This window comes from Ursus arctos, chromosome X (genome assembly GCF_023065955.2).
Source record: "Ursus arctos isolate Adak ecotype North America chromosome X, UrsArc2.0, whole genome shotgun sequence".
Taxonomy (NCBI): Eukaryota; Metazoa; Chordata; class Mammalia; order Carnivora; family Ursidae; genus Ursus; species Ursus arctos.
Genome location: NC_079873.1, coordinates 19,282,958 through 19,296,595, shown reverse-complemented (window position 1 = coordinate 19,296,595; position 13,638 = coordinate 19,282,958). Strand labels below are relative to the sequence as shown.

At 40.7% G+C, this 13,638-nt stretch overlaps 1 protein-coding gene across 3 annotated transcripts in view; it reads left to right on the top strand.

Annotated features, from left to right (window-relative positions):
- The first annotated feature begins 139 nt into the window (after positions 1 to 139).
- The window catches only part of APOO (apolipoprotein O), a 59,744-nt gene continuing 46,245 nt past the window's right edge, over positions 140 to 13,638 (top strand). For all 3 annotated transcript variants that reach the window (XM_026480185.4, XM_026480184.4, XM_026480183.4), the window contains exon 1: positions 140 to 369. In XM_026480185.4, the coding sequence (XP_026335970.1) occupies positions 361 to 369 (9 nt within the window). In that variant the 5' untranslated portion in view covers positions 140 to 360. The remainder of the gene's footprint in view (positions 370 to 13,638) is intronic.

Below are 13,638 nucleotides of genomic sequence, written 5' to 3'. Positions count from 1 at the left end.
TTCCCAGCGCGGCGAGGAACCGGGCGCCTCCCTCCTCGCGCCCCCGCGTGCCGCCCACACTGAGCTGGCGCTTTCCTGCCGCCTAGCAACGGCCGGCGCAGGGGCGGAGCCTACGGGAGGCGGGGCTTGCGTTCGCTCCCTGCCTGAGGACCGACGCGTTACAGCTCAGCGACGCCGCTCCCAGACCAGGCTTCTCAAGTAATCCTTCGCGGAATCGAATTGGCTGTTCGACAGTCACCCGCACCGCGGCCCGCTTGCGGTCAGAGGAATCAGGGCCCTACCCGGCCGCCGTAGCCACATCTCTGTAGTGGGCGGGGCCGAGGCCGGGGTGACCCCGCTGGAGCCACCTCTGCCGGCAACATGTTCAAGGTGAGAGCGTGGAGCCGGGTCACAGCTGTCACCGCCCCCTCCCGGCCTCGCGGAGCCTTGCTCGCACTCTCGTGGGCTTTTCCGGGGGCCAGGCCCGGTTCGCCACGAGGCTTTTCCCGCCTCCGGGCCGGGTGCGTCCGGACCCCGCGGTTCATTCACTGATCCGCTTGGAGGGAGAGGTTGCCGGGCGAAGGCGTGAGATCCCGGGGTGGGCGGGCGGGCCCTGTCGGTCTTGCTCTCGTGAATAAAACACTTAGAAAAGTTAAAGTACCCCCCAAATAATTCACCCACCCCACCTCCCAGTGGTTCCCTATTGGGTTCGTGGGTAAGGAGAGGCCAGGTCAGGGCACTGCAGAGTTCGGCTTTGGTTGCCTGGCAGGGTCAGGTTTCAGAACCTGGTGTGTGAATGGGGGAGGGTCACCTTTGGAGAAGCTGCTCTAGGATTTGGGGAAGCTGGTATGCGAATGCTTGGAAGGGTGGGTAGCTGGAACTTAGTTCCCCTCCCAAGTGAACATTATTTAGTATGGACACGTCGGTCCCCTTCTTTACGTTTGACGAACTTCTGTCCTTTGAAAGAAATCGCTTTTCAGAGTGAAGGCTTTATTTCAAAAATCTGCATTTTAACTGAAGCCGTTATTACGCTACTTTTTAAAAAAAGTAACTGTTTTCTATCATGAGAAGTCACAGGCTACCAGAAATTAGTCTACAAAATTGAGTCTTCAAGAAGCATAGCGCCCGTAAAATACTGCTAATGAAATGTCAAAATTGTACTACCTGTTTAAAAGTTGTATTGTGCTTCTACAGTGTGCTTTGGGCACCTTAGAACAGGCTATAAAATCAGAACATGGATTCGGCCTTAAAATCCTGGCATTGCCACTTTCTGGCTGGGTGACTTTGGGCACATCGCTTAACCATTTTGTGCCTGTTTTCCTACCGGTGAAATTGGGGGAATAGCGTATACTTCAAAGGGTTGTTATAAGGAATAAATAAATGTAAAGCACTTGGAAGAGCCCTTGGCATATAGAAGTGCCATCTAAGTATTTGTTTTTATTTTGTTTTTAGGCTGCTCACAGTTTAGTTACCACGACAGATCCATAAGCAACTTGCATTCATTCGATAAATTTGTGTTGAACACGTATTATGTGCTAGGAGCTCAGCTCAGTTTTAGGGTTGCAACAACAAAGGATATGCTGTGATCAGTTTATATGGGTATCAACAATGCACTGTGGTAGTAGAAAGGAGGGCAGGATCTCCTCTGCCTCAGGGGTTCCCCTCTACACCGGGGGTTCTTGACCTGTGGTCTTCAGGCCCTCAGAAGGTCTGTAGATAGAATTCAGGGGAGTCCCTAAACCCTGATGGGGAAAAAATCTTTATTTTCACAATTCTGCAACTGAAACATAATATTTCCTTCAGTCATGAGTGTAGGTAACTGTTTCAGTTAGCTATTGCTGGGTAACAAGCCAGTGCAAACCAGTGGGTAACAAGCCAGTGCAAACCAGTGCCTTAAAACTGCAATGATTTATTATTTCTCTTGAGCAATTCTACTGGCATCCCCCAGTGGCTGAATTCAGCTGGTGCCTAGACTATAAGGTGACCTTACTGTCACGTATGGGGCTCGGGGCCCCTCACTGTGCTTACCTTGGGCTTCCTCACATGGTCACTGGGTTCCAAGAGGGCAAGTCTGATTGTGCAAACACTTACCTGCTTGCATCACATTTGCCGATGTGAAGTCAAGTCACATGGCCAAGCCAGAGTCAGTATGGGAGCACTACACAATAGCATGGTTATGAGGGGGCTCATTGGAACAATTAATTTAATAAGCTAGTACAGTAATAAATCACAGTAGTATTAGCAGTACCTGTCATCAATAGAAGTCACAAGACCAATAGATGTCATGGACATTTTCATATCAAAATTGTTGCAGATTTCAAGGTATCCATTTATGGTTATTACTACTTCAAAATTACAGTAGTTATAAGACTCATTGTTAGGTTCTTTTATTTAATGAGGTAATGAATATATATTACTATATCACATTTTGAGTTTTAAAAATGTTTTTGTAACTGTTGAAGTATAGTTGGCATTTTATGCAGTTGGAAGCATTACTTTGAGAAAGGGTCCATAGGGTCTGTGGCACAAAAAAGGGGCAAAGAACTCCTGGGAACTTAAGGGGAGGCTTCACAGAGGAGACATTTACATTTAGTTTTGGAAGACAAGAGTTCCTCAGGTGGATCAGCGCTGGTACTCCTTTGGGGGAATTGCTAATATAGCTCAGCTTGAATTATTTAAACATATAGTTTGAGTAGAAAAGATCACAACAAACCTTGGCAGACACCAGAAAATAGGCCAGCCATGTTCGAGAAGCAACTTCTGATAAGTAGGTGTACAAAAGGATGATGTTTAGAAAATCAAGGGAAAAAAGTTTCAAGGAGGACAAGTTATGTTAGGACGCTTTCAGCTGGGAAAACTCAGTCACTTAAATAGTAAGGAGAATTCTCTTACAAAGTCTAGAGGAAGGGTGAACTCCAGTGGGACAACAATGTTATCGAGGACCCGGTCTCATTTCTTGGCTTTCGATGGCAAGATTGGTTCTCCTTATGGTTGTAGCATGACTGGCAGTAGTAACACATGCTTTCTCATTCACTAGAGCAGGGGAGAGGACAAAACTCCCACGCTTGGATTACGCTTTTCCTTCAATCTGATTGGACCAACTTAGGTCACGTGTCCGCCCCTGACCTGATAGCCAGTGCCAGGAGAATACCATGCTGTGATTGGCTTGGACTAAACAGGATCAACTAGGGATGGGGTCGGTTTACCTTAATCACGTGGGAGAGAAATGAATTTACACAGTGGGGAATGGAGTTTGGATTTGTGACCAACAATGTCCATTACAGAGAGGTAAGTTAGATGAATTTAGAGAAGTGTTTATTAATTTGGGCAATTTAGAAAGCTTTCATGACTTTTATACATGTGGTTTTACTGATGGAAATGAAAGCTATATTAATATGGGTTGGTGATGGAGACCTGAGTAAATGGACACAATGGTGGGGTTGATAAATTTGACTTTCTCCTTCAAGGGAAGGAGAGAGAATATGGTAAATAGAGGGAAATGTTGGGTCATGATTGTGGAGTTGTTTTTGTGGTTGTTCCAGTATTCAAGATTTGGCAGTGTATATGGCCTTAGGGAGGAATGTAGGAAGGGGGCTTTTAGAAGAGAGAATCCCTCAGCTTCAAAAAGGAGGAAGGATGTTGCCTTCCTTCTGGGAGCTGGAAAGAAAAGGTTGGAAGTGATGGTAGACCAGTGGTTCTCAGCCAGATGGTACCAGCCATTTGGGATACATTTTGGAAACTTGTATTGTTCTGCATGTCTTTAATTCAGTTGTGTTGAACATTTATATAATGAAATATAATTCTTACTATAAATCTTTCCCTTTTGTTCTCCATCACGTTACCATCAAATCAGTATACTGTTCTCTCTTTTTTTGGTCTTACATGTGTAGATGGGTGATAAATTTTATTTCAAGATAGCAAAACATTTACTTAGAATATTTGTCGTAAAATGGCAGTGTTAGGTCTAATAGTTGAGAAAGTTGAGAACCAGTGCTTCTCAAACTTGAATGTACATGCAGCTCTGCTTCAGTAGGTCTGGGGTGGGGCCTCAGGGTGTCCTTTTTTTTTTTTAGCAAGCTTCTGGATGATATAGATGCTGCTGGTTCCCTACTTTCAATAGCAAGAACTGAAGCAGATTGGTAGATGAATGGTTTCTTGTGTTTTTAAAAGGTGAGTGATTTTATGTGTGGTGGGATTTGCAAGAGGCACTGATCAAAGGGAAAAAAGGTCAGTGAGGGGCTTTGAGGACTCTTCTGAGATCTGCTTCAGGAGGTCTGTCATGATTGTCTCCTGGAAGTGGGGACCAGCAAATGGTAGAATTGATCTGGGTTTAAGAGTTATCAGCTTGGGTCAGCCAAGACTGGAGCGGAAAGAAATTGATGGTATAGGTGTTTGGTGGGAAAAGTACTTGTGTGCGACTAGTTATGTGCATATACAATTAAAATATTTAAACTGGAACCATTGTTTTGATTTATCCATCTTCAGGTCAGTAGGGGGCACTGGTGGATTAAAAAACACATTTGAAAAGCTGCCCAGTCCGTATTTGCTCACTATTCCAGGAAGCAGTTTTTCTAGGTGCTGCTGCTGGAATTGGATATATACACCCAGTCCCCAGATTCATGTTACTAGATTTCATTCATTACACAGATGTTTATCATAGTCCAGCTATGACTGAGCACTGTGCTACACCCTTGCAGGTACAAGTAAAAAGTCCTAGTTCTTACCCAGGAGAGAGTCCCCAGATTTGGCCGCACGCCAGAATTATGGTCTGATTTCCTATTTAAGTGAGGTCCAGGAACCTCTGGTTTTGAACCCCCCCTCCCCAGGTGACTGAAACTTCAGGTTAGTGGCGCAGAAACAGCCCATTCCAATGCAGCGTGGTAAGTGCTCTGATGTAAAAGAGTTGTGGGAAATATAGACCAATGGGTCTCAACTTTGGCTACACATTAGAATCACCTAGGGAGCAAGTCCTGCTGCCCAGGCTGCACCCAGGCCAATGCCGTCATAATCTTTAGGATGGGATGTGAGCATCTAGTTTGTAGACTATGTAGCCCACCTTGAGAACTAGACTTAGAGGAATGACCACCAGCAGGGGGCATCAGGAGACTTTGTAGAGGAGAACCTGCTTGCGCTGACCTCTGAAGCTGGGCTGACACGATTGGAAGGGCCTTCCAAGCAGAGCAGAAAAGCAGATGCAAGGACACAGAAGAGTTCAGCGCTGTGTTAAGACCTTAGGCTTCACTGTGTTCCCGTGGGCAAGATACTCAAATTCCTCTGTAAAACAAGGATAAGACTAGCACCAAGCCTCAAATTTTTGTGTGGGTTAAATTAACTCAGACCCAAAGCTTCGCACAGTGCTTGGTATCAAGTAAGGGCTCGGTAAACATGAGCTGTTACTTTCAGTTGGCTTCTTGTAGGAGGCTGCTACGGTAGTGTGATGGCGGTGCACAGTCTTGGGGCTTTCCGGAAGTATTTTTTAATTTCAAAATTTAGTTGTCGACTGGCTGTGGCAGAGGAGGGAGAAGAATTTAAGGATGCGGCCCAGGCTTTTAGCTTGGAAAATCGAGGGGCTGCTGGAACTATTCAGTGAGATGGGAAAGTGGAAGAAGGCTGGGGGAGGGAGGTCAGCATTTGATTTTGAACGGATTGGCCCCCTTGAAGTATCTGTGGACATTATCATGTGGTGATCAGTTGACATGAAACCCAAGGGTATGGCGTTTTCAAGAGACAGGTGGGTTGGAGATGGGGGTCTTGAGGGAGAAAACTTGGCGTCCTGGAAACTCAGACAGTTCCTTCGTTCCTTCCTGAAGGACAGAGATATGACCTGCACTCAGAGCTCCCCGCTCACAGGAGCCTGAGGTGACCGTGTCCTTGGCTATAAGGCATTATTGCCTCACATACTCTTTGTGGCTGTTTGGTCTTGATGTAATGCCTTTATTGCCTATCTTACTTTCTGAAATTAATTTTCTTACCATAAACAGTATATCACTAGTACAAACTGAGGGGAGAATAACACTGCTAAATGGAAAAGGAAAATCACCAGTAAATTGCAAAAGAAGTGCTGTAACTTTATTTTACTTGAATGTTATTTTAAATGGCAAAGATAATAAAGATTTCTCCCCTACAATTTAAGCATCTCCAAAGAACTTCTTGAGAAATTATAGTGAATATGTATACTTATACATACACACATATATTTACTATGTGTATATATTTATCATATATGTATATATGCATACATATTTACTCACATAAATACATATTTATGTGCAAGATTAATTGGATTTTTTCCCTTTTTTACCCTTCAAAGATGTTGGGTGGTGGATCACAAAGAAGAAAAACTGCCCAGCCCCACTGGATGATGTCAGAAAGCACAAGCTCAGGTTCAGTTGATAGTGTTTTTGGTTTCTGGCTGAGCAACTTTAATGAGGTTTCTTAATTTCTCGGAGTCTCCTTATCAAGGTACTGGGGGCCCAGTAATATGGCCCTCCATTTGGCACAGGATTGTTGGGAGGTTCAAATGCGATAACGTGGGAAGAACCGTAAACTCTGAAGCGCTGTATGAATGTAAGCTATTGTCTATCCTTCTGCATCGTATCTGTCTCCCGAAGTGAGCTAGAGTTTCAGGTAGCACTGAGGACTGTCACAAATAGATGAAACTTGGATAAATTCACTTCTATATGAGAAGTGAATTCTTCTCAGGACACCGTAACACTGTTCCACCTAAAGTGCTATTGGCCTTCCAGCTAACACTGGAAGAGGAGATAGAAGATGTAGCTGAATTGTACCTTAAAAGAATGGGGAGCAGAGACAAACGGAATCGACTAGATATTTATGATAAATGAATTCATTACCCTGTGAGGCCTACGTGTATTTGTAGACTTTCATGATTAGAGGATCTATATGTATGTGTGCTCGACACTTCTGTCTTTTCTAGGCTGGACTGGAAGTTTTTAGAGGCTAAAAAATGAACTTTGATAATTGTTTGTATGGTACATTTAAAATTACTGCAAGTAATTAGATGCATAAGACATCTCTATAGCAAAGAAACGTATCTGTTTCCCAAACTCGACAGTTGACTTATTTATATGATAGGAAAGTGTCAAAAGATTTTTGAAATGAAAGTTTAAAAAGAGTTGATTTTCCCCAGGAATGCTTAAGTGAAATTTTATGATTAGTGCATACAACATGAAAGTTCATGTAGATATTTTCAGGGGAAAAAAATCTCAGTCTGAAGATAAATCTTAGAATTTAGAAGTTACTTGTTTTTCACTTTGAGTTTTCCCTAATTTCTGCATGGTCTCATGCCAGTTCTTTTAGAAAACTTTGAACAGTGCCAATTTCTTAATGAGGTGGGTTTTAAAACTGTTTGTTGTATACTAAAAGTGGTAGAAGCAAGAATTTAGAGCAAGGGTTGGAGAGTTTTCAATATGCTGAGAGCCTATAACTTTGAATATTAAGCTGTATTTTTATGATAATAGCATTATAGATAGTACAGTTGTATTTTGAATGAATATTGTTTTAAAGGCACTTTAAATACAGTTACCCTTTGTCTTCCTACTTCTTTCTGATTCTTTGAAGCAACTCAGTGTGCTTTATTCAAAGCTTACACTGGCTCCAACTTAAGCATGTCTTTGTTTGGTTGGGTGAGGATGAGGAGCCCTTCGTGGGAGCTAGAGATAGATTCACAAGCGTGTGTTAATAGGTCTGGTTGGGAGCGATATCCAGTGGTTTCTTTTTTTTAGAACTATCTATTCATTCATTTGACCAGTCTTTTTATTTTTGTTAATTTTTTTAAATTTTTAAATTTTTTATTTAAACTCAATTTAGTTAACATATACTGTATTATTAGTTTAAGGGGTAGAATTTAGGGATTCATCAGTTGCGTGTAACACCTAGTACTCATTCCGTCAAGTGCCCTCCTTCGTGCCCATCACCCAGGTACCCTATCCCTCTGTCCACCTTCCCTCCAGCAACCCTCCGTTTGTTCCCTAGAGTTAAGTCTTTTATGGTTTGCCTCCCTCTCTGTTTTCATCTTATTTTATTTTTCTTCCCTTCACTTTTGTTCATCTTTTTTGTTTCTTAAATTCCACATATGAGTGGAATCATATGGTATTTATCTTTCTCTGACTTATTTCACTTAGCATAATACTCTCTAGTTCCATCCATCCTTGCAAATGGCAAGATTTCATTCTTTCTGATGGCTGAGTAATATTCCATTGTGTATATATATACCACATTGTCTTTATCCATTCATCTGTTAATGGACGACATCTGGGCTCTTTCCATAGTTTGGCTACGGGGGACATTGCTGCTATAAACATTGGGGTGCATATGCCCCTTTGAATCACTATGTTTGTATGCTTTGGATAAATATCTAGTAGTGCAATTGCTGGGTCATAAGTTCTATTTTCAACTTTTTGAGGAACCTCTGTACAGTTTTCCAGAGTGGCTGCACCAGTTTGCCTTCCCACCAACAGTGCAAGAGGGTTCCCCTTTCTCCACATCCTTGCCAACATCTCTCATTTCCTAGTTGTTCATTGTAGCCATTCTGACGGGTGCGAGGTAGTATCTTATTGTGGTTTTGATTTGTATTTCCCTGATGCCGAGTGATGTCGAGCATTTTTTCACATGTCTGTTGGCCATTTGTATGTCTTCTTTGGAGAAATGTCTGTTTGTATCATCTGCCAGTTTCTTGACTGGATTTTTTGGGTGTTGAGTTTGGTAAGTTCTTTATAGATTTTGGATACTAGCTCTTTATGTGATCAGACATTTGCAAATATCTTCTCCCGTTCTGTTGGTTGTTTTTTTGGTTTTGTTGATTGTATCCTTTGCTGTGCAAAAGCTTTTTATCCTGATGAAGTCCCAGTAGTTCATTTTTGCTTTCGTTTCCCTTGCCTCCAGAGATGTGTCTACAAAGAAGTTGCTGCGGCCTAGGTCAGAGAGGTTGCTGCCTGTGTTCCCCTCTAGGATTTTGGTGGATTCCTGTCTGACGTTTAGGTTTTTCATCCATTTTGAGTTTATTTTTGTGTATGGTGTAAGAAAGTGGTCCAGTTTCATTCCACATGTGGCTGTCCAAATTTCCCAGCACCATTTGTTGAAGAGACCGTCTTTTTTCCATTGGATATTCGTTCCTGCTTTGTCAAAGATTAGTTGACCATAGAGTTGAGGGTCCATTTCTGGGTTCTCTGGTCTGTTCCATTGATCTATGTCTCTGTTTCTGTGCCAGTACCATACTCTCTTGGTGATTATAGCTTTGTAATACAGCTTGAGGTTTGACTGGTCTTTTTAAATAGGATATATGAAAATAGTAAAGGTTTCTTTTTCTTTTCTCCTCCATCCCACAGACGTCAGTCCTTGTGAAATAACAGATTGTTTTTCTTTATGCTTGCTGAAATGAATCTCCTCTCCCATTAGAGGTGTTGATTCATGTGTTGTGTTATGACATGGGTTAAACTGGCAAATGAGTAAGTAAGCACCAAGTGATACGAGGACTCCAACAAGTTTCCTGAGTCCTCTGTTGGTTGCTTACCTCACTTGGTAAATATTGATCCTGAGCGTGTTTGTGGAGTCAAATCATTTGGGAGCACTGTTAGAAGTTGCTGTGTATAGTCCAAATATTGACTTTTCTTGTTTTTGTTCCGTATTTTTGCAGAGATTTTCATTATGAATCCGGATTGTCATCAACTGAATTGAGCCTTACACAGCCACTTTTTTCCCTAAAAAAAATGTTACCATTTTTTTTTCCTTAAGAAAAAGCTGTGAATAACTGATGTGAGGTTGAAGGCAGTTGTCATCAGTGAGTTTGGTGTTCTTTGTAACACAGTGGTTTATTAGGAAATGAAACCTGGGTTTCGATAGACTTTGCTTTGGCAAAATAGCTCTTCCTCTTAGAAAATGTAGATTTTTTTAGTTACTTGAAAAAATGGAAGTGTTTAAAAGACAATTCTTGAAGTAAATTGTTCCCCTCTGATTTTTTTCCCCTTTGTATTCCCTGAACTCAGAAAAGATTGAATGAATATTGGGGTGCCATTCCGAAAGAGAGAGAGAAAGAGAGAGAAATATATACATACGAGTTTAGGTAAACAGTGGTAAATTTCTGTCTGAATGAGGAAGTTCAAGATAAATTTGAAACATGGTAGATTATGTGTCATGTGTGTTCTAAGTCAGTGACGCCAGTACAGCCCAACCAGCTGACTCAAAATGTGCCTGAAGGAACAGTAATCTCACTCGTTGGCCTTGAGGTTTCCTTCCTGTTTATCAGACAAGTTCATTACTTTTTTTTTTCTGTGAATTTAACAAAAACCGATAGCTATTTTTTAAGAGTAGACTATGAAACAGTTACAAGTGAAAGACAGTTTCTTTGCTGACCTAATTTTGTGGTGAATTCTGCCCTCCAAAGATAAAATAGAAGTTGGCTTTATGTAAGCCAGAGATAGTGTTAAACGTGAAGATAGCCTCATTTCCCCCCTTATCTCTTTAGATCACAGTTTGTTTATGGTAGATAAGGAAGACCTGGGAGATTTCAGTTACTCTACTGCAGAATTACAGAATTGAGTTTCCCACAAAATAGTTCTGTATTGGGGCACCTGGGTGGCTCATTAGGTTAAGCGTCTGCCTTCCGCTTTGGTCATGATCCTGGGATCCTGGGATCTAGCCCTGCATCTGGCTCCCTACTCAGCGGGGAGTCTGCTGCTTTCTCGCCCTCTGCCTCTGCCCCGCCCTTTGTCCCTCCCCCTGCTCGAGCTCTCCGGTGCTCGCTCGCTCTCTCTCATAGACTCTTAAAAAGTAGTTCTGTATTTGTCATAGTTGGAAGACCATTTTTCTATTTTTGGTTTAAAGTCTGAACTCTTAAAATACTGACTTCATAATCCATTTACTAGGAAACAGACTGAGAGGATTGTGGTTTCCGTTGTTATGAAAGTGTGAGTGCTCCCAAATTTATACATCCAGACGAATGCCCATCCAAACGGTCGTTTTGAGAGGATAGATTTAATTATCTTGTCAACACATTTCTTCCAAGACATGGTGTCACTGATCAGTAGATTTATGCAAAAAATATCTTCACAGATCAAAATATTTTTACCCCTCTTCATTTGGAGTTACCTTCATACTTCAGCAGATTTCTTTAAAATATACTCAGGAGCCAGCCACTTTTGTTCTTTGCATATTACAAAATGAATCAATGTATGTTGCAAAAACTTTAGAAAATACAGAAGATACTAAAGAATCACCCTTAATTGCCCCACCTTTATAGACAACCATGGTTAACATCTTTTCAGACTTGTTTGTGGGCACACTTACACATACCCTCAGTTTCATATTTTCAGAAACCTTACAACCCCCTACCCTTTAAACAATGCCATTTTCTAATCTGCTTTTCTCACTTATATTTCAAATGTACTGAGACTGCTTTTCTTACAGGCTTAAAATTTGATCCGAAAGCATTTAGAAATGGAAGCCATATGATCACATATTAAAAGTAAATTCCCTTTATTAATTTGTTATATAAGTAGTTGCAGTAAATTCTGACTCCGTATTTGATCTATCAAGGTTACTACTTTGAAGAGAAAAAACTTTTTTTGAGGAGGTGTACTGTTTATATTTCTCTCTGGCTGCATTTTTTTTTTTTTTACCATCTTAACCATTTTTTTAGTTTCTTTTTTTTGTATTGCAGTAAAAGAACACAACCCCACACATAACAAAAAAGTTACCATCTTAGCCATTTTTAAGTGTACAGTTCAGTAGTGCTAAATATATTCACATTGATGCACAATAATCTCCACAGCTTTTTTATCTTGGGAAATTGAAACTCTCTATCCATTAAACTTTTCCCCATTTCTTCCTTCTCCAGCCCCTGGTAACCACCATTTCACTCTCTGTTTCTATGAAATTTGACTACTTTAGATGCCTCATGTAAATGAACTCATACAGTACTTGTCTTTTGTGACTGGTTTATTTTGTTTAGCATAATGCCCTTGACAGCCAGGTTGCTTTCACCTTTTGGCTATTGTGAATAATGCTGCTGTGAATTTGAGTGTATCCTCAAGACCCTGTTTTCAGTTTCTTGGGTTATATACCCAGACATGGAATTGTTGGATCATATGGTAATTCTATGTTTAATTTTTTGAGGAACTTCCACACTGTTTTCCCTGGATGTTGCACCATTTCACAATCCCACCAGCAGTGCACAAGGGATCCACTGTCTCTTGTGTCCTTGCTAACACTTGCTATTTTCTGGTTTTTTATAATGGCCATCCTAAGGCATATGAGGTGAGATTATACCTATTTTTAAAAAATAGTATATAAGTAATACTGAATAACTGTTCTTTTAAAAAGTCAAAACAGTACAGTGAAGATAATTTTTAGGTTCCCATTGTCTGTATCCCTCTAACTTCCTTCTCAGAGAAAGAAAGCCTTGATTACCAGTTGGTGTGTGGCACTCCAGATGAGAAAGAATTGCTCTATAAAATGTAGATACTGAATGCTCATTATGGCAGGAAGCCATATTTTTTTGATATTTCACGAATATGGACTCATTTAGTTTCTCTTTATTTTTAATTCAGTGTACAACACATTACTAAGGACAACAGTGTAGCCTGATTTGGGCAAAATCATTGATTGTTTTCATCATTTTGTTTTACCCTAAATTCTTTCACACAGTTTATTTTTTCATTTTATGTTTTTCTTTTTTTTTTTGGAACAAGAATATCCTTAAAAGTATTGTCAGTTTTCATAGACCTTTTTAATTTTATTTTAAGATTTTATTTATTTGAGAAAGAGAGAGGGTGAGTGGGGTGGGGGGAGGGGCAGGGGAGGAGGAGAAGCAGGTTCCTTGATGAGCAGGGAGCCCGATGTGGGGCTTGATGCCAGGACCCCGGGATCATGACCTTAGCCAAAGGTAGACATTTCACTGAATGAGCCACCCAGGTACTCCAGACCTTTTTTTAAACAATCCGTTTGAGATTTTTATCTCTTAAACAACTGAAAAGAATCAGATTAAAAACATTTTGTTTTTAATGAAAAATGCTTTCAGATGGAAATTATTGCAGAAAAGGTTGACTAAAGATCAAAGAACCAGTGTAACATTTGGAGGAAAAATATATAATTATGCCTCATTTCCTATAAATAGGAGAATATCTAATTTTAAATGACATTTACTGTAAAAATGTCCCCACATGCACTTGTTTTCCGCAGTGACAGATATAAAAACGGTCTTGTGTAATAACTTTGGAAACAGCTGCACATTTTAATGTACAGATTATATGACCGCTAAGTTATAGAGTAGCTAAAATGCAATAATTAAGGCATTAGGTTTATTTATGCAGTTTTTGATACCAAATAATTTTGAGTATGTTATCATCAAAACCCATCTGACCTTGATATTAAAAGGGAACTTCTTGATTGAGAATGCTTTGAGATTATTAAAGCTTCAGCCATGGTTTATGGCTCTGTATTTGCTGTGTTTAGAGACTGTACCCACTCATGGGTATAGCTGAAAAGATTGTGGTGTTTCAAAAGTATTGCTCACGTTCCAAACCTCAGTTTCTTTTGTTACTGCTCTTCACAGAGGCTGGTCCTAGTGACACTAAGTCTTAACATTAGTCTGTTGGTTGGCTGCCAAAAGAAAGAAATGCATAAACTTTTGATGATTCTGCC